General features: G+C 48.3%; 1 protein-coding gene across 1 annotated transcript in view; it reads left to right on the top strand.

Moving 5' to 3' along the window:
* Window positions 1–19109, top strand: part of LOC119437544 (protein Dr1) — an 82995-nt gene extending 63886 nt beyond the window's left edge. Inside the window, exon 5 of the mRNA XM_037704542.2 lies at window positions 9731–19109. Within this exon, the coding sequence (XP_037560470.1) occupies window positions 9731–9844 (114 nt within the window). The 3' untranslated portion in view covers window positions 9845–19109. The remainder of the gene's footprint in view (window positions 1–9730) is intronic.
* Window positions 19110–19374: the final 265 nt, after the last annotated feature.

Genomic DNA, 19374 nt, shown 5'->3' with positions numbered 1-19374 from the left:
GTGCAGCACTCACAGCCTGTAACAAAATTAGACAAATAAATCTTCCATTCAAGGACTGTGTCCGGGTGGTCCGTGCTGCGATCACCTCAAAGTGGCAACACGAGTGGGGCTGCCAAGTAAATAACAAACTACAAATAGTAAAACCCATACTACAGGAGTGGAAGACATCTTATCACCAGGAACGTTTCATGGAAGTCATTCTATGTCGCATTCGCATCGGACACACACATCTCACACATAACTTTTTATTGAAAAATGAACAACAAACGGTTTGTGACCACTGCCAAGAATCCCTAACTGTGAATCACATTTTAATAACATGTCCGGCGTTGGAGGAAAAAAGACAAATATTTTTATGAACTTTACAAAACACTAACACCACTTCATCCATCCCTGATCCTAGCTGAAAATGCACTTGTATCTCTAGACGATGTTTTTAATTTTCTAGATGAAACAGGGTTCTTAAACAAATTTTAATGTAAATGATCTTTGTTGCTTGAAGCACTTTTATCAAGTTACATATTTTCAACCTGTGCATGGCGCATCATAGCCTTAGTTGCTTTTGCGCCACAAAACCTTGCATAACTAACTAACTAACCAATGCAAAGTTAGCGGGTGCATTTATTATACGGGGTAAATTTTATGCCGTTTTATGAGTAAGTGTTCTTTGTGGAACTGCTCCAAATTTGGGATTTAGTGCTCCAAAACTGAGCTTTTTTGTAACCTGCTCCAAAAGCAAGATTTTCCAGCTCCAAAAATTGCTCCGAATCCTATTTTTGCTGTTGCACCTCTGCTATTAAGATGTGATGGTGTAATTGGTTATTTGAACTAATAAAGAATGAGAAGTATATATGATCCGATGGTTTTCATTTATATTTAGTGACCACAGGGACCATGGCGTTATGGTCGCTACAGTACACTGCCATAGAGTGTACGGCAAATAGTTGGCACGTTCTTCATAAACATGTAACAAATGCCGCGCGTGTTGCTGCTACATTTCCTAGTTTATACAGCTCCTCAGAATTTTGAGAATGACAGCCCACAAACAAATGACATGAAACAAAACACCGGCAGCGCATGCCTTTTATGTGAAATCTTCTCAGACTGAGATATTAAAAGTGTGAAACAAAATTTATGTTCGTCATACACTCTCGTCATACTATGCCAATTTTGGTACCTAGCAAGTAGATCACACTCAATGACCGCACACAACCGCTGTCAAAACGCTGGCGTGAGCAAGCGTGCCAGCGAAGGTTCATGCGGTCTATCGCTTCAATGGAAACTGAGCAGCGAAAGCACAGTGCATACAAACATAGGAGTGGTGTTGCAGATCGCTTTCAAGATATGGTGCGCGCGACCGCCCGTCGCTGCGCAAAGTACAAGTACAACTACGCAGTGAATTGCTCGCAGAAGCCTCCCTCCCACGCTGCCTACCCGCTTTCCTCCTTTCGCGTTGAGTCGCTAGTTCCCCCCCCCCCCCTGTGCCCGGCCGCAAGATGCATGTGTGGTGCCGCAGCTAAACGTCCCCTCCCTTCCCACGGCCTTGACAGCAGTCGAGTGTGTTCTCCGCCGTGCGTTCTGCTCCCCGTGAAAGCGCACGGCCAGTGAGAGCTTTTTTTTTCTACACGTGGATATGACCATCGGAGACTCAGCCCTTATTAGCTTCGCTGTAAAAAATTGATGCTTACAAATTTTGGGCAAGAAAATACGGCGCTGCTGCATGTGCTCGGGGGAAGCCTCCTAGCATTGCACTATAACAACGGGGCCATGACGTGGTCGTCCAACAGTTCCCAGTTTGTATTTGTTACCGAGATTAGAGGGCGCTTTTATACACAGAGAAACTGGGCCCCCAGTGCACATTTTAACCTGAAATTTCAATTTGAAATTGCTGCCTCTCAACTCCTCCCTCCGACAGGAACCGCCATTTCAGCAAGGCTGTGTGACGTCGGGAACTGAGGGGCCACCTCTCATCTGCTTTGAAACAGGTCGAGACATCGGAAGTCTTTCTCCACACGCTCTAGCAGCCAACAGCATAGGAGCAGCGTAGCCACAGAGATGCACCAAGACGCACGTGTAAAAGCGTAACAACACATGGCGGCTATGCAGCTATGCAGCTAGGCGGCTTATTTGCAGCTCCTGTAATCGCTTCTGTTGTTAGCAGTATACAAAAGTGTAGCCTTTGAGACCAGCTTCTGTTACCCGAGATAGCCGTTTTTGGGGGTGCCCATTCATTTCGTCTCCACTCAGTATCGCCGGATTGCTTTATGGTTTAACTGCAACCTTAACAAAAATCAAATACAGTGTAGACCGCTTATAACGTAAGTCGCCGGAGTCGCGAATATCCGCACTATAAGCGGTACCGCACTATAGCCAAAGCAGCAATTTTCAAGGCCCGCACATATGCAAAACATGTGCACCGAGCCGCCACGCGTATGCGACAGTCTAGGAATGCGGCTACAATGTTTGCATTCAATTTATAGTCGAATCTCGTTAATTCGAACCAAATGACGCGGCGGCGCCTCCGACCGGCATTGCTCCGGCACCGCCATAGAGTAAAAGCTTAGGAGAGACCCCTCAATGTCGCGTGCGAACAAAACAAAAAAAAAAGAAAGAAAAAAAACGCGGCGGAAATTTCACCCTCTCTGAAATGGCAAGGTTGCCGATTCTGCGTTGCGCCGGAACATGCGTGTACGTGCCGACATCTCGGCAACGCTACCGTAGCCACGCGTAGAAAATGGCAGTGAAGCTGCCTTTATCCTTTATGCTTCCTCTACTTTCTAGTCGCGTGTTGACCTTGCACGCTGCGGCTACGGCACAGAGGGAAGCAGCGGCACTGCCCACGCCGGCAAACGCCGCTTCCCGATAACGGCAGGCAACGAAACTTCGGGGAGCTGGCGCCAGGCCGGCTGGAGCGGCGGCGTCTGCACGGCGTCGGGCGCGCACGGTGACAGTCCAGTCGAAAGTGAGGGAGCTATGAGGGAGGGTGAGGGGAGCCACCGAAGCGGCGGAGTTGCCGAGGCGAAATCCGCTTCCCTGCCGCCCTCCTCCCTCGCATTCCACGGTCTCCACAGCCCGCTCCCTGAAGTTTCGTTTACTGCTGTTATCGTGAAGCGAGCGTTGGCCAGCGTTAACAGTTTCGTAGCCCTCGCTCGCTATGCGTGCCATGATATTTCACGACTCGCACTCAAGATTCTGGTTTCAGCCTCACTGGCTGTTCGTTCGCACCACGTGCCCTTCTCCTCCACTTCGTCTCTCTCTCTTTCTCGAGCACTCCTTGGGGCGCCCGTTTGAGGGAAGCATTCGCCGTCTCCGCTGACTTCCGTACTGCCAGGCAGCCGCACTGTAACCGGTATTTCGTGTCCCGCAACTGTACTAGAAGCGATACGTGTATACATGGAGTGCTATGGGAAAATTAACGGGAGTCTGAAAAGACCGCACTATATCCGGTCCTGCACTATAAGCGGTTACGTTATAAGTGGTCTATACTGTATAGACTTTCTATTGCACCGAATGCGCTCACATTTTGCTAGCTTGCTGTGAGACGCGTGCTATTTTACATGCCATGCATGATTTGAGTTCGAAAATTTGGTTTTATGGCCTTTTTAAGTACACTGAAATCAACATATACAGTACTCTTCTTAAAGGGAATACGTAAGTACGATGCCAGCACTTACAACTCAGTTATAGTATATGAAGGTCTGAAAAATATTTTTTTATGAATAAAATTTCTGGTGATAGAATCAAGTGCTTTTTCCCCCCTCTGAAACTAATGAATTAGTGACATTCTGGAAGCGTGTTCTCGGACGATCACTTTCGGTGATACTATTGCCTACGCGTGACGTAGTGCTCAACTAGCCAATCGTGCGCCTGATGGCCGAGGCGATAGTATCGCCAGAAGTGATTGTCCCAGAATACGTCACCTGTTGTACTGAATCAAATTGGGTTGTAGTGCATACAGCAGGCATTGCAAAATCCTGACTAGGAGCTTACCACTGTCGTTGAAAAAAAGTTTTACAATCATTGCATTCTACCGGTGATAACATATGAGGCAGAAACTTGGAGGTTAACAACGAAGCTCGAGAACAACTTAAGGACCGCACAAAGAGCGATGGAACGAAAAATGTTAGGCTTAACGTTAAGAGACGGGAAGGTAGTGATGTGGATCGGAGAGCAAACGGGGATAGCCAATATTCGTAGACATTAAAGTGGGAGGCCACACAACAAAGAAAAGAAAAAAAGATGTTTTTAATCGAAAGCCAGGAGTGCAATATCTCTTTCCTAAATAAGCATGTGTTAGTTAACTTACCCAACTATTTAAAGGGCAAAAAAATGGTTCGTTTTATTTTTTGGTAGGTAATTTGTCATAAAATGTGATAGTCGCGCCAGCAATGGTGAGTAACTAATGGATTGCTGAATTGAATAAAGCTTTGGCATTTATGTAGCTGAGTAACCTATGCAATGAACTGTGATATATGTAATGTGATAAATATTAAGGAAGTAATGTTTGAAAAACTACGCAGAGGGAAAAAAATTGCCCATTTGGATCAAACTTATTTGCAAAATGAGCTGTAAATGCAAAAATATTGCATCAATTTTATTTGTCCAAGTTCTTTGCACACATTACTGTGAGAAATGAGTGTGCAAAATTAATATTGATTCAGAAAAAAAAGTTATCAAAGTTTGGTGTAACACGCAGTGGAACAAAATCTTGTTTTCAGAAAAACGTAAATAAATGTTTTAAACCATGTGAAAGATGTCAAAAGCACATAGAGGCCCAAAGTGCACCAGGTTCATAGCTGGGGCCTTCATGAGATGCACTAGTCTGTTTTTGTTTGTGTGGCTGCTTGTTGACAACATAAAATGAAAAAAAAAAAGTATTTTGAATAATATATACATAAAAGAAATAGTACTGATTTTTGGAAGCAGTGCAGTGTGGTTTTGGTTTCACAATAGAGTGCAAAACTTGCTGCAACTCCCAAACTAATGATGATAGGAAGATAATTTAGTTTGCTACATGTTTGGGCTTAAGCAAAATGTAAAAACAGAAAAATCGGTCGTGCAACAAAAATGTGGCCTCGCAGAGAAAGAAATGAAGCGGGACAGCTTGCCATTAGAGTGACAGAATGGGTGCCAACGTTGAGGACGGCAAAAAACTAGGTGGGGTGATGAAGTTGGAATCGGCTAGCACAGAGCGGGGGCAATTGGAGATGCAGTTAGAGGCCTTCGTTCTGCAGTGGATAGGCTCATTATGATGAAATAGGATATTCATTGTGAGCTACCGTTTTTGCTTGAAACTCCGATGAGGGTACATCGAAAGTGAGTGTTTTCTGTGGGAAATATTTTGTCCTTGACACCAATGCTGGATTAAGAAATTATGGGGCCTGGGGCTCAATTTGCCTCGGTGGCCCCAGTGATGTTGAGAATGACCGTAATTACGGTGATCGGTTAAGATGGGAAATATTTAAACTGTTGCTGGTTTCGCCTTCTGTTTGACACATCCGCTGTACCCTTGCACTGCCAAGGCAGATGCTGCAGCCATTGTAGCACGATTCAGTGGTCACCATTGGAGTTGGGTATGTGCGTGCTGACTAGTCAAGTTCCAAGTTGGTGAGCACCAGTTTCAGCATTGACCATTTGAAATGTGTTGGGCTCATCCAGGACCTTTTCTCATATTGTATTAACTAAAAATTTATATGAAATGCAGTCACATTACTGGGAGTCTACTGTGTTCGACTTGGAGCATTCCAAATATGCAGCCTTTTTAACAGGCTAGACGCAAGTGCACTATGGGCAGAAATCGGTGACGAGGATACCAGTGATGTCCAAGACAATGGTCCTGGACTTGTGTTGAGCATCGAAAACTAATAAAGTGCATGTTCTTTTCGTAGTCTAATCCCTTTTTCTGTTTGACTTATGTTCGAGGAAAGTTTTTCCAAATTAGTATGGAGGCCAGCCTACATAGAAGTAAATCTGTCTCTTTGCCATGATGCACTTTCCAGGCCCCATTACAGGTTCTGTGCAGCATAAATGGTGTCCTGTACCTTGTGTGAATCACATTTTGCCATGCCCTGGGGGCCTCCTTTCTGCCATTGAGCTGTGTGATACGCAGAACTTTGCCCACAAGTTTAGAATTGTGTTGTAGCTAGAGCACTGCACGGGCCGATTTTTGCGGCCCGGGCCCGTTTTTACATTGGGCGCCCGCCCGAGCCCGACCAAAACGTTTATAGTGAGACCCGGGCCCGGCCCGGGCCCGGAAAGAATCTACGTTACCCGCCCGGCCCGGCCCGCCACCCCTTTACCTTAAGCCCGATCCCGGCTCGAGCCCGGCTCGAAACCGGCCCGAACCCGGCCCGAGACCGAAAAATACATGTTTTTCAGAGTTGAGAAGCCCGAGAATAACTCGCAGAAAGCCCGAGCCTGGCCCGGGCCCGCGTCAAAGAACCCGAGCCCGGCCCGGGCCCGGGTCAAAAAGCACACGCCGTGCCCGAGCCCGTGAAAAAACTGCTCTACCCGGCCCGGCCCGGCCCACGGGCCGGGCCGGGCCCGGGCTTTCGGGTAAGCCCGAGCCCGTGCAGTGCTCTAGTTGTAGCTACCAGATGGTATTAGGGCCTAACATTGATTAAAAGCCCCTCAATGTTTGAAAGTAGCACCATCTTCTCCGCCGCTTCGTGCTTGTTTTTCACTCTCCCGCACCTTCGCCTCGATGGTGGCACTGCCAACACTGTTGCGATTGTAGCAGACGTTTTTGCGCACGCTTGGTGGTAATTGGAGTTTGGTGCTTGCAGTTTTACCGTATTTTCTTTCGTTTTTCGCATAAATGATGTCTTTTATGTTTACTTCAATATTGTGATATTGAAAAGGTATGTTTCCTTGCTAGCAAGTCTAAAAACATTATGTGGAATGCGCACTTAAAGGAGCCATGGCATGCTTGATGCGCCAATTTTCTCTAATTTGGTTGCCGTCGAGCGCTGTTTGAAATGCTTGGTACGTGCGGAAAGGCTCTCCACAAGCACAGCTGTCGTGGTATCGTCACGCGTCATCTGGTGTAGTATGCACATGTTGTGCTTGGTTTAATACAAGCGTTAATTTACTTTTCAATGTCCCAAGCACACTAGGCACCGTTAACAGAACTCTGATTGCATGTGACCGCTTTAAGTAAGCATCAAAATAACGTAAGTGGGGCTTTCTCGGAAAGGTTTGTGCAAGGTGTCACGGGGATACCCTAATAAGATGGTGGAAGAAGCTGTTAGCAAAAGCAGTACAGTTCACTCCTAGCAGTGGCCGTATTGTTATGCGTGTGCGCCATATGGTGGCACGACACTTCTGCAGTGGGTTCACTGAAGCGTTGTTTCTAGTGGCGCTCGTATTGCTTTTATGGTGATATATCGACACTAGGGGGAATATCTGCCGTCGCTGTGAGGTTCCGTGTAAAGTCCAAGGGCAATAACACCGTCACCCCTGCGCTGTATATACGAGTGATAGCGTGCAAGGGGAGCCAACGAGGGTGGCTCAATTTCGTCCGTGCGAAAGGGAAGAAAGCGGGCAGGAAGTGCGCCGTCTTTCGCCGCGCGTGAGGCACCCAATGTTGCGAGGCATCGGGAGGGAGGGGGCGGGCGGGCGGGCGGCATTTTACTCCGGCTGCAACTGCGTATGTGGTGGCTGCGCACGGTCACGCGTCCACATCTTGTGAGCGATCTGCATTGGGGGCAGAGTCTATAGGTGCGTCGGCGGCTCATAGCTTTGTGCGTGCTGTGTGTGCTCGGCACTCGGTTTGAGCACAACAGCACAAAGGTCACTACGCTCGCTGCTGCGTTTCGTCATGCCAGTGTTTTGACAGTTAGTGTCTGTGGTCATCGAGTGTGATGCGTTTGCTGGGCGCGCGGACACCATGCTTGTTTAGTTAGCAAGGGAATGTTTACAAGTCGATAGGGCCGATAAAAGTACTATCCTTTGTACGGCTCTCTGCTAATTTTCTATCGCAATCGATGCTTCGCCTTTCAGGCGAAACAGCAACTTTTTTTTTTTTTTACTGTGCACTTACTTTTAGGACAAATAAAAAACAGCTTTGCACCGGCAGTGCTGTGTTACGTTACCAGCTTGCCTGAGAGAATGAGATTCATTCTTTTTACACAGGTACTGTTTGTAAATGTCTGAACCTCTTTGATGCTTCATTTTTCTTAGTTCAAGTTCAGTTCATTGTCCGGTACTTTTATAACAGTTCCTTGTCATTAAATGAGTTTTTAATTGCCATAGAAGAGTACCTTTAAAATATGTAATTTGTTTTACCTGCATTTATTTTCTTTGCATGTGTTCGCTTGCATTGCCCAGTCCTGTTATAGCCCCATAATAGGGCTGCCATATAAATAAACAGATAAAGCCACTGTAGCGGAGTATTTCAACTGAAGATGCTTCATTACTACTCGCGGTTTAGCCACAGCCTTGTTTGTGTAAAGCAAGTTTTAAATTATGGATATAATGGAATTATCCTCTGCCAAACTACGGCATGTAATTTTGCTCAAAGACTAACAAAATGCGCACACAACAAATGCACAGACTATGTGGCATCGGCAGGAAGAGCACACAGCAAAGAAGCTTGTATCCATTGTGATGTTGGAGCTTCCTATTTATCTCACAATACACAAGTATGGCGGTCCGTGAAAGTTTATGTAGAGACTCCTAGGTACCCGACTTACTTTTGCTGCATGTGTCATTACCCAGACTGCAAAACAAATGGCTTCTTGTACTAAAGCATGTCTTGCAAGGTTGTGCTCTGCAGCTCATCACAGACAGCCCTCGAGAAGCACGCTGTTTCGGGTGGTGCATTCACAACAAAAGCAGTGCATCAGAAATGTGCTGGAGAGCCTTTTAATAATGTATGCGCTTTTGCTCAAATGCAAAAAGCGAAAATAAAACATTGCTGGCCTCCCGTAATCGAGAGTAGATGTAAGCATGAAATGAGTATACCAGATGGTGTCTTTTGCTGCCTGTGGTGACGCCACCTTCAACCGCTTTTCTTCCAGCAGTGCAGCACGCTCATCGTCGGTCGCTACTTTTTCTTGTCGTGTCGAAGTGGTCGGCTGCAAATGTGTGGCCAACTCTCGGACCGCTGGCGTTGAAAAGAGCACAGGCAACCTCAGCGCCAAAAGATGACAATCAAGTGTATGGTGCCCTGTATCTGCCTTTTGAACGTCGTTATAAAACTTCAGCATACTATAAGTTGCAGCTTGAGTGATATTGTGAGCAAACATTGGGAAGAAATCGGAAGCAATATTTTTTAAAACTTGTTTGGGCGTATGTATGCAGTCCTGTAAAAGGGGTTGGGGAGCCAGAGACCGCTTTTTAAGTTTTGACATGTTGCTCGGATAACTGCTGTGGCTTTTGGCTCAAGGTCACTTAAAGGTCACCGACAACAGGAGACAAAAGCATTTCATGCTTAAAAAGCGTGTAGTGTCGTGTATCAGTGCTAGTCCAATAGGAAGGAGGAGGCACGGGGGAGAGCCGACTGCAGAGGATGGTGCTACTTTTGTTCATTGTATTATTTAAGCCCAGTAGCAACTCTGTTTGTTCTTGCAAGTAAGGTGAAATAAAGTGCTTTTGAAACTTTCCAAGCCACAGGTCTTTTTAGAGCAAACTCATGCAGCACTTGGATGTTGGTGACAGTGTTGCCTAGTTACTGCACCACATGTTACCAGTTTTGCGTGGTGTGAAGGTGTCCTTGTCTGCTGCACAGGCACGGCAACAACAAGCTGAGCTGGCCCAGCAGGAATGGACGCAGATGCAGCAGGTGGCGCAGCAGCAACTTCAACTGCAGCAGAGCCAGGCCCAGGATGAGGACGAGTACTAATGCGGTGGTGGGAAGGGGGACAAGTACTAGTTGGCGTGACTTCGGCCAAGGGCAGCAGAACCCCTTGGCCAAGTTAGTGTTACTGTACATGTTGTACTTGGCGCAAGGGAAGAGCAGACTGCATGTGTGTCTTCTCCGTTTTGTATCTGGCTCTGCTATTAAACAGTTGGCGCTTCATGTTCCATACTTTGCGCCAAGAACAACCTGTGTAGTAAGCAAGGGGTTCTCTGCTGATAGCAAGGTTCTCTCTTGCCGATGTAGGCTGTGCCTTTTGAATAGAGGTACCCTTGTCAGAACTTACGTTAATTTTTTTTCTTCGTCGATCACTGGTTTTACTGTAGATGTTGCTGTTATATAGAGGTGTTGGTAGCACTTTTGTTTGACTGGGCAAATGCGGTGCTCAAGCGAAATGTCTTCTTGACTCTGGGAAATAATATGCAATTGAGGTATTTTCCTAGAAGCACATATATAAAAGTATTTCGTTTAAAATACTTTGACAAGGAATTGTTTGCACAGCCTGCATTAAACATTCTAGATGAGTGTTAATGTGAAGCGAATAAGTTGCGGTTTTGCACAGCCTGAAAACATTTTGTCATTTTATATGCACTGTACGACACATCTTGCCAAGTGCATACCTGCCAACTCTCCGGAATTGTGCGGAAGCCTGCCGAATTGTTCTCTCATCTCCCAATTGTACCAACGCGGCCTCAAATCTCCCGAAAAGTAGCCGCCGTAGCATGCGTTTTTCTTTTTTTTTTACGCCCTGTAATATAACCGCGCGAGAAATTTAAGCGGCACAGGAGCAGTTAGTCACCAACATGCACCTTGAATCGTGGTAGTGGCCGCCGGCACCACCACGAACGCGAGCAAGCAAAGGGCGCTGCCATATTGGATTGGCCGGGTTGGCTCGTCTCGTGCTGGGTCGCGCGATTTTAGCAATCCAGTCATTATTGACCCTTTTCGCGGAGCAGTTTGTTCTAGAGAAACGAGATGGCGCTTACGGCAGCGCGCCATACGCGCCTCAGTGCGCGTATACAAAACCATTACCGCTTCTACCTTGCTTCTGTGCGATCAGCTGTCTGAAATGCAACTGAGTTTTCGCTAACGCACTGTGCTCCATTCATGCTGGTTTGAATCATGTGGATTGGACTCGTGCAGTGGTTGCCTGCAAAAAAAGTGACTGACATATTAAAGAATGTAATGAATATATGGGGCCAAGTTCGCGGACCGCTGCTGCAACTATCCCTGCGTGTTTCTGGCACTTCAATATGTACGGCTTTTCTCGAGGATACACAAGTTTGCTCATCCTCCAGCGTTGTATCGCTAACCTTCAAAGAAAGGGCTTCAGCCCCGGTATGTCGGCAAGAGTGAGTGCCGCTCGTTAAACAATGATAACGGAAGTAGCGCCGCTTCCTGTCATAATAGGTTTCGCGCACATTATCTACACCCATCTACCCCAACCGGCACGGGAACTTACGCCCACTTTTTTGCCAATGTCTTAATAAGTGAATGGGCGGAGACTTGAATATATGTGCACTTTATACGCACAATAAATGACGGACTACACCGATAGCGCACGAATGGTCGAAGCTGAATGTTTCGTGACGGTCCACGAGAGTAAGCGAGTTACTAGCGATGATACATCTTTGCTACAACGTATTGCAGTGTACAGAACAGCTACATTTCAAACCTTGTGCGCAGCAAGAACTAACCTAACGAAGCACAGCCGCAAGCGATTAGGCAGAAAATAATCAGTGACCGCATGAGAAACTTTACTGAGTCAGAAATATGACAAGCCACTGCTTCAAAATATTTGCCAAATAAAGGACGAAGAGCAAAACACAGTAATCCTGATTCATTTCATAATCGGAAAGTTTGGAATTCATATTTAGCCCCGCTTTGAGAGCGGGCGTCTTGCGCTGGAGTTTGAGGTATAGTAGTGGCGAGATGAGTTATATGGGTAGTACCAGCTTGGGCAGTATTTAGCCCTGGCTGTGGCGAAGCGCGTTTCTAGCTCCAGCTTTGTGTTGAATTGCCTCGCGCAGCGGAGCGTCGGGCGCGCTGGATAACTTCATTACCCCACCACGAGCAGCACAGGTTCGAGAGTTAAATGTGCTCATCCTTGACCTCAAGCCGACACGTTGAGGCAGCGCAGCAAGGCAGTATTGGTTACATCACGTCGATGTTCGAGCGCTGTCATTAAAAGCTACATCAAGCGAGCAGAGCACGAGCTCCGCACATAGCACGTTACTGCGAGCTCATCTGCATTGCATCAGTTATTTATCAGTTGCTACTACAGCGCAGGCATAACTACTTGTCTAGCGGCGTGCAGTCAATAAAGATTGCAGGAGGCCCGCCGTTTCACGGCATGCTGAAAGACCGCTGCCGTCGCGGCGCGTACGAGCGTGCGCTCGAATAGTTCCGTACACATGTCTGCTTATCGCTGCTGTGAATTCATTTATAGCAAGCATTTACTCGCGTTTATGCGCTTGAATCTATCGGCGTGCAAACGTTACCTGAAGTTCAACTTCGTACGCGACTCGCTTCACTTGTGATTGACACCGCGCTAGAACTTCGCCGCTTATTTCTTGAACGGCGCACGCGTATTCGTTATTGCATAATTTCTTTCCTTTATGCAGCGTGCCACCCCTGAAAAAAATATTCGGCGCCCGATATTTGCTGCAGGCCGTGGTACAACACAACCGAAAGTGGCGGGTCCATATTGTAAACGTGCCTTCCGAAGCAGACAACCGAGCTTGGTAATACCCAGTTCAGGACAGAGGGCGCTCTTTAGCACCATTTTTCGCAGCGCCCCCATACGCTGCTCGCGCCGTTTGGACGCAGCAGCTCCGAAAGCGCTTTTGCATGTTTGCTGAAGCTGTGGCCAAAGCTTCGTGTCGTCCACCCAGTCACCGTCTACAATATCTCCCGAAACAGAGGTTTGCTAAGCCGCACCGGCGTCATGCACATTCATTGTAAGCACGGAGGCAGTGGAGGCGAGCAATGGACGCGTCACCACGTGATCAAACATGGCAGCGCCCACGGGATCGCTGCGAAAAGGGTCAATATGACCATGAGTGCATTAGGCTTCATTTGGCTTTGTCAGGTTGTTGAGAGAAGTGCGAATTCCAAACTACTCTGTTTCCCCGAGTTCATCGAATTTTCCGTTCTATAACTCGCGCCTTTGTACAAGACGCACCCCCATGAAAACGGCAGTGGTCCCGGAAGCGTGTTTCTATTTGCGCGCAAGCTCGATCGCTGGCGCCGCTCGCGCGTACCTTGTTTCTAGGTGGTTTCTTTCGCCGAGGGCGCTCGAAAGCAATCGTATGGTTAGCATGAATGCAGTCTCTGGAAGCTTGGCTGTAGGGCCTAGTGGTTACGACGCTCGCTTTGAGACCGGGGGTACGCGGGTTCGAACCCCGCCTTGGCTAGAAGGTTTATTTTTTTCTTTGTATTTTTTTCCCTCTCTTCGGCGGCGCTGTCGGTTGAGCCCCGGTGCCGACGTGAAGGGGTGGTTGTTGGGGCGCGCAGCGTAGCAGCACCCCAAATAAAAAGAATACTGCTCCCTCCCTGATAGTGAGAGTGAATCGTCAATACAGTGACGCGTTTATTTAGGAATGCCATCGATCATAGTTTCTCACTATTACACCTAGAGGGTAATCTGGCGCCACCGTCTATGCGAGTTTTTTAAAGGGCGCTGAGACGTCATGGGAATGACGGGATATGTATCTGCGAGGCTTGTGTTGGCTGGTGTTGAACGAGGCTTCGTCTAAAACGTGGATATGGCTTCACAAATACCGCGTTTTTTAAAATAAAATCTACATAAAAAGCTTTCACTCACTCATATTACATCTCAATAAAGTTTACTCTCCTTCAATGCAGAATCAAGAGAAGGAAAGCGAGAACAGATGACAGGTTGTTCCAAAGCGAGCGAGAATTTTGTCTGTCCTCCAACTTTAGCGGCGAGCTGATACTTCTTACGTTTCATATAATTGTACATTCGAAAATAAGTCCTCAAATTTAAACAAAACATGTTTTTGTGTAATAATAAAGCTAAAACAGCTTTTTACGTGTTGTTTCAGCGGGAAATTAATCATTGTGACAGTCGGAACGGTGCTAGCCAGGCGCGTCTTCAAGGCGCTCTGGCGCTCCAAGAACGATGCCAATCCGAAGTCGCAATATACCGGCATTCCCAAGCATACCACAGCGCAGCAGTGCCAGATTTCCTTCTAGGTATTCTAGTGAGAAACTCTGTGCCATCGATCCCTTAACAGCAGCCACAGTTGAGCCTAGTCACCACCAGCCCAGCGTGTTCTCCGTTCCAACGGTGGCGGCTAGAAACATAGTACGCGCGAGCGGCGCATGGCGGCGCCAGCGGTCGAGCGCTGGGCTTGGGCGCAAATAGAAACGCGTGCGTTTGTTTAGGAATACCACCGATCCCCTGACAGCAAGCTAGTCACCACCAGGCCAGCGTGTCCTCCGTCAACGCCTCCTCCGTTTCAACGGCGGCGGCTAGAAACATGGTACGCGCGAGCGGCGCAGCGTGGCGCCAGCGGTCGAGCGCTGTACGTGGGCGCAAATAGAAATACGCCGCCGGGCTCTGGCTGCGTTTGTTGACGATCGCGCTCTTCGCCTTATAAGCGTCTACCGACTGGCGAGGAGCACATGTTGGCGCCGTTGCTTTGCAAGCGCCTGGAACTAGGTTTTGCGGCAAGTGCGACGTCGCTTCACGGCAATTTCCATGACCTGCTACGCCTTCGGATGCCAAATTAGTTTCAGCAAAGGCAAGAAGCTTAATCGTTTTGTACGCCAACAGGCTTGAATTCGCGGGCACGTGAAACTGCGTGTGAAAACGTGATTACGAAACTTGTACGATTTGAGCATGAAAACTCATCTTAGGAAAGCAGCTCTGCCTTTTGTGGTTACTAGCTTTCTTTAGAACGAATAGCTATGTTTACCTCTATTGTTCGTCGTTGGTGGCCACCCGGCGAATTTGCGATACAAAGGCACCTATGAAAAGCGTGCGTGCTCTCCCGAAAATGAGTTACGGGGTGCCTTCGTCGCCGAACGTCTTTGAGACGTAGTCTGTTTCACACTTAGGGGAAATCTCGGAGCGCATCGCGATGCGGCGAGCGCTGGAGTCGGGTGCCGGAAGCAGCTCGCGCAGGCGCAGACTCTCGAGGGGCGTTATCTTGAACCGCGTCGACAGCTCGACGCAAGATAACGCGCCTCGAGCGTCTGTGCCTGCGCGAGCTGCTTCCGGCGCCCGACTCCAGCGCTCGCCGCATCGCGATGTGCTCCGAGATTTCCCCTAAGTGTGAAACGGACTGTACGTGCTAATTCGCGTGAGCTTTAAATTGTGTGTGAAGGTTACGATGCGGGGTGGAGCACTCGCAAAGAAAACATGCGGTCGCCCGCTCTTTCACTGGCTGGTTTAGCCGTCGTTAATTTAGTCGTTTGCTCGTTCGTTCAACTATTAGTTCGTACGGCCACTATGTGTTTAAGACGCACTTGCTGTAGGGCACTAAGGCTGGTGCGTCCGTGCCCTCCGCCAGCCTTTGAGCGTCATAGCTAATACGCGCCGCCAATTCTAGTGGCAAGGACGGAGCGGATTATTTAGCTTACTGAGGGCTTGCTGGAGGCCAGGATCTTGGCATTCGATCGTAAACGTGTTATTTACAACCATTCGCAACAAGATCTTGCGGCACGCCCTTGACAAATGTAGTGCACGTGATACATTCGGAATCGTCATGGTACAGTCAGTGTTAGCGCTCGTTTAGATATTTATAAAAATAGTTATCAAAACAGGAAAAAGAATCTGCCGTCACTAAATTTGTGTATATTGTCGCGTAGTAGTTGCGGTGAAGAAAACAGTCGCCAAACTGTGGATGACGAAACTGACTTTTTATTGGGCTAACCTGTGCCCACAAAAGCAAGTTGCACTCGAAGCACAACGATAGCGGCGAACACAATCGGCGAAATCTGATCAGCGGCGAAACGCGGCGGCTTTTCTGCATGAGTCATCGAAGGTTCCAGAGTAATCCCTGGTGCCCTCGTGTCTTCCGGAAAGTACTAGACAGTTCGCTTCGCTCATACAATCAGATTACATAAGCGTCGGTGACAACAGACAACGGATAGAAGCATCGACAACGTTCGAGAAACTTCCGATACATGCAGGCGCGTCCTGCGCTGAGCGATAATGTTAAACATTCGTTAGCCGATGAAAAGGTGACCGGTGAAAGATAAAGTGCACGTGCCAGTATAATTATATATATATATATATATATATATATATATATATATATATATATATATATAACCCTCCGTATAGAAATCGTATGCTATACATGAAGTTAGTCCGAGCTAGAACGCTTAAAGGTACGGCCACGCTAGCGGCAACAACACGCTGCAAAAACTCGCGTCATGCCGCGCGCGGCAAAAGCGGCAGGATTCGGGGGTTTTGCGGCGTGCCACGCGAAATGGGTTCGAGACCCATGTCTGCGGCAAATTCCGCGTGCCGCGAGTTGAATCAATCAAGAGCGACGAGGGTGACGTCACGGAGCAATCACAACCCGACCGCCGCCGGTCCGCGCCGGGTTTTCAATCGATGATCGAGCGCGATCTTGTCGAGCTGCCGCGCGGCGATGATGATAATACACTTTATTAAAATAAAAAGTAAGAGTAGCCGTTGTGGAGAGGGTCCTGCCGGGCACGCCTTTCATCGCTGCAGCGATGCGAGAGTCAACCAAGCAGCCGTAGGGGTCGGGATGACCGCCACACCTGTGACGTCGCGGAGGTGGCTCTTCCGCGAAGGAGGTGTGTACGTGTGGGAGAAAGAAGAGTCTGGGCTTGTCGGGTGAGGACGCCGTGTGCGCGAGACAGAGTTGTAAAGGCGGAAACGTGCCGCCGGCGAATCGATAGGGCAGGAGAGAAATGGGAGGAGGTGGAGAATCGTGAGCTTGGCCCGGGGAAGTCGGGAGCCTGGCGAAGGGTGTCACAGGCGAGCCGGTTAGCCCGTTCGTTCCCCGACAGTCCCGCGTAATAAGGAGCGACAGGCGCCCATGGAGTCTGTGAAAATGATAGGAAGGTGCGGGGTGTTTGGGGGGAAGATAGCGGCAAGCATGTAGTTCGCAAGAGCGGGATCTGTAATCGAGAGGACTTCTCTATGGAGAATAGCATAGCTGCCTGAAAGAACCACTATGGCAGAGCCGAGTGAGGAGACGCTAGCGTGCGTGTAGTAGAAATGACGGTTTGGGTGAGTGCGGATAAAATGCTGAAAATAGCTGATTCTAGCCGCGCGGCGTTGTGCGTGTATACAGGGATTCATGTTGCGAGGTAATAGACAGCTTTAGCAGAGCTCCGCTCAGCTCAGATATCATTCTCTGAGACACTGCAGGGAGCTGCGCAGATTTCGCATTTGATAAGCGCGTCTTGCCGAGGCGAGCGACGCGCTTTCACCTCGGCTGCAAAACGACGAAGAGGCCAAGTAGACAGGCTGTCACGCTCCGCTCAGTCGGCTTTGTAGCGGAGCGAGGGATGCGGTCTTCGTTTCGCTGCCGGTATGAGCGTTGTGCGCAAGCGCAATGGCGTTCCCGCTAAGCGGTTGTGTGGCATTTGCTAGCATATGCCGGCCTGAGCGGAGCGGACAGCAAGCGCTCAGCTAAAACACTAATGGCGCGTTGCGTAGAAGTGCCGCGCAGGATGACGGCGAGACGCGCTTGCTACGGTAGCCTCGCGGCATCACGCGCGCGTTTTTTGCCGCTCGCGTGGCCGTACCTTTAAAGCGCACAGCATTGCTAAGCGTGCATTCACTCTGCGAAAGGTCGTCTGCTACGCTCAAGTGGTGTAAGCGGCGCCAAGGTCGAGGTAAGAGAGGAGAAACGAGGAGTAGGGAAGGCGGAGGAGTAGAGTCGCTACTTTTTATATCTGGTAGCAACTGCGTAGTTTGCGCAGCGGCGTGCGCCGTATCTTGACAGCGATCTGCAGATGCGATGAATTCGGGGACTCGCGGTCGGCCTGCCGCCGCTTGCGTTCGTGCTTCCGTCCTTCTCGCACGGCGCTCGCGAACCCGATCACGAGAAGAACGTACCCGGCTCCTCGATAGCGGGCACGGAACCCGTAGCCATTAAGTTATCCAGCGTGCTTCGCGTGGCCATAACTTGGAATCCGATTTTGACGGCAGTTCTTCCGAAAAAAAAAATGTACATAAGTCGCACCGTTCTGCAAGACGGCACCGACGAAAAATTCATTACGAAAAGCGCGTCTTATACACCGGAAAGTATGGTAGTTGGAACTATTGATGGCAGTTTCAGAAGCCAATATTAGGTACTTGCAAGCATTTCTGAGATCATATACGACTGAGTTTCTGTGCTTTGTCACTTCACGGAGTCTTGACAAGTATGGACCCTGTACCACGTGCGCCGTTTCGCACGGTGGCAACATTTTTTTGCCCCCCCTCGCGCGGCGGCAGCTCCCAAATTTTCATGTTGCTAGGTTGGCAGGTATGCAAGTGCTTTAATATAATGCGTCACCGGAGACCACAAGTGTACTCTGGTGTCACCTTAGGTGCTCTGCAAGGAAGTTTACCACATACAACCCTGTCGGATTTCCTAGGACTGAGGCACAGTGGTGAAAAATAATTTAGTACAGTTTGTTTCTTATGTGGAGTGCTTAGGGCACGTGGGCTTGCATGAAAGCCGCCTTGTGAATGTACTTGAAAACAGGCCATATAAGGGTGCATTGTTATTTGTAATGCATATTGATTCCTCTTTTAATCCGATAGCGTTTAGTGCCCCGTGTCGGAGCAAATCATCCAACCACATCGGCCGCGCAGGCCTCTTTTTGAAAGCACTTTTGCTGTATAAATGATGCAGGCCCTCTGTTTTGAGTTCTGTTAGGGCTGTTGTCTCTGTTTAGATTTTACACCCTTTTTGTATTTAAGCGCGGTTTTTGCGACACAGATGCGTCTTGTAAGATATGTGATAGAAGTCTGTTGGACTGTCGCACGAGGACTTGGATGCACCGTTTTTCACATTGGTTTGCTGTACTCTCATCACTAAAAATTTTTTGAGATGCAGAAATATATAATGGCGGCTGTCTACTTTTAGAAGAGTGCTTGCTGGATTTTTGCATTTACTGCTATGTTGATCACTGGCAGTGACAGTTTGTGATAGACATTGTGCCACAAATGATCATGTTCTGTTTGCCACAAGCTGTGCACATTGCACGACATTTGTAATAAAGACTATTTTAGTGTAATTGAAAAGCTGGACCATGTGAGTGAAGCTACAGGGTGCACTTCTTTCATAGCAGTAGAACCGCCGTTTTTGAGACTACTTCTGGAATTGGAGATGCGCTTTTTGTGTTTATCATGTCGCACAGTAGGGGTGGTCATGTCATCATTGAATGTTTTCCTGCTATCGGGTTTGTTTCCCACGACTGTTGCCCGCTTGCATTCCCAAGTTTTCACAGATTTGGGCTGCCTTGAGCAATGCTTTTTTTTTTTCTTCTCTTTGAGGAGAATTTATTGT

Source organism: Dermacentor silvarum, chromosome 1 (assembly GCF_013339745.2).
Source record: "Dermacentor silvarum isolate Dsil-2018 chromosome 1, BIME_Dsil_1.4, whole genome shotgun sequence".
Taxonomy (NCBI): Eukaryota; Metazoa; Arthropoda; class Arachnida; order Ixodida; family Ixodidae; genus Dermacentor; species Dermacentor silvarum.
Note: the sequence above shows the minus strand (reverse complement) of the source record. Positions and strands in the feature narration are given on the sequence as shown.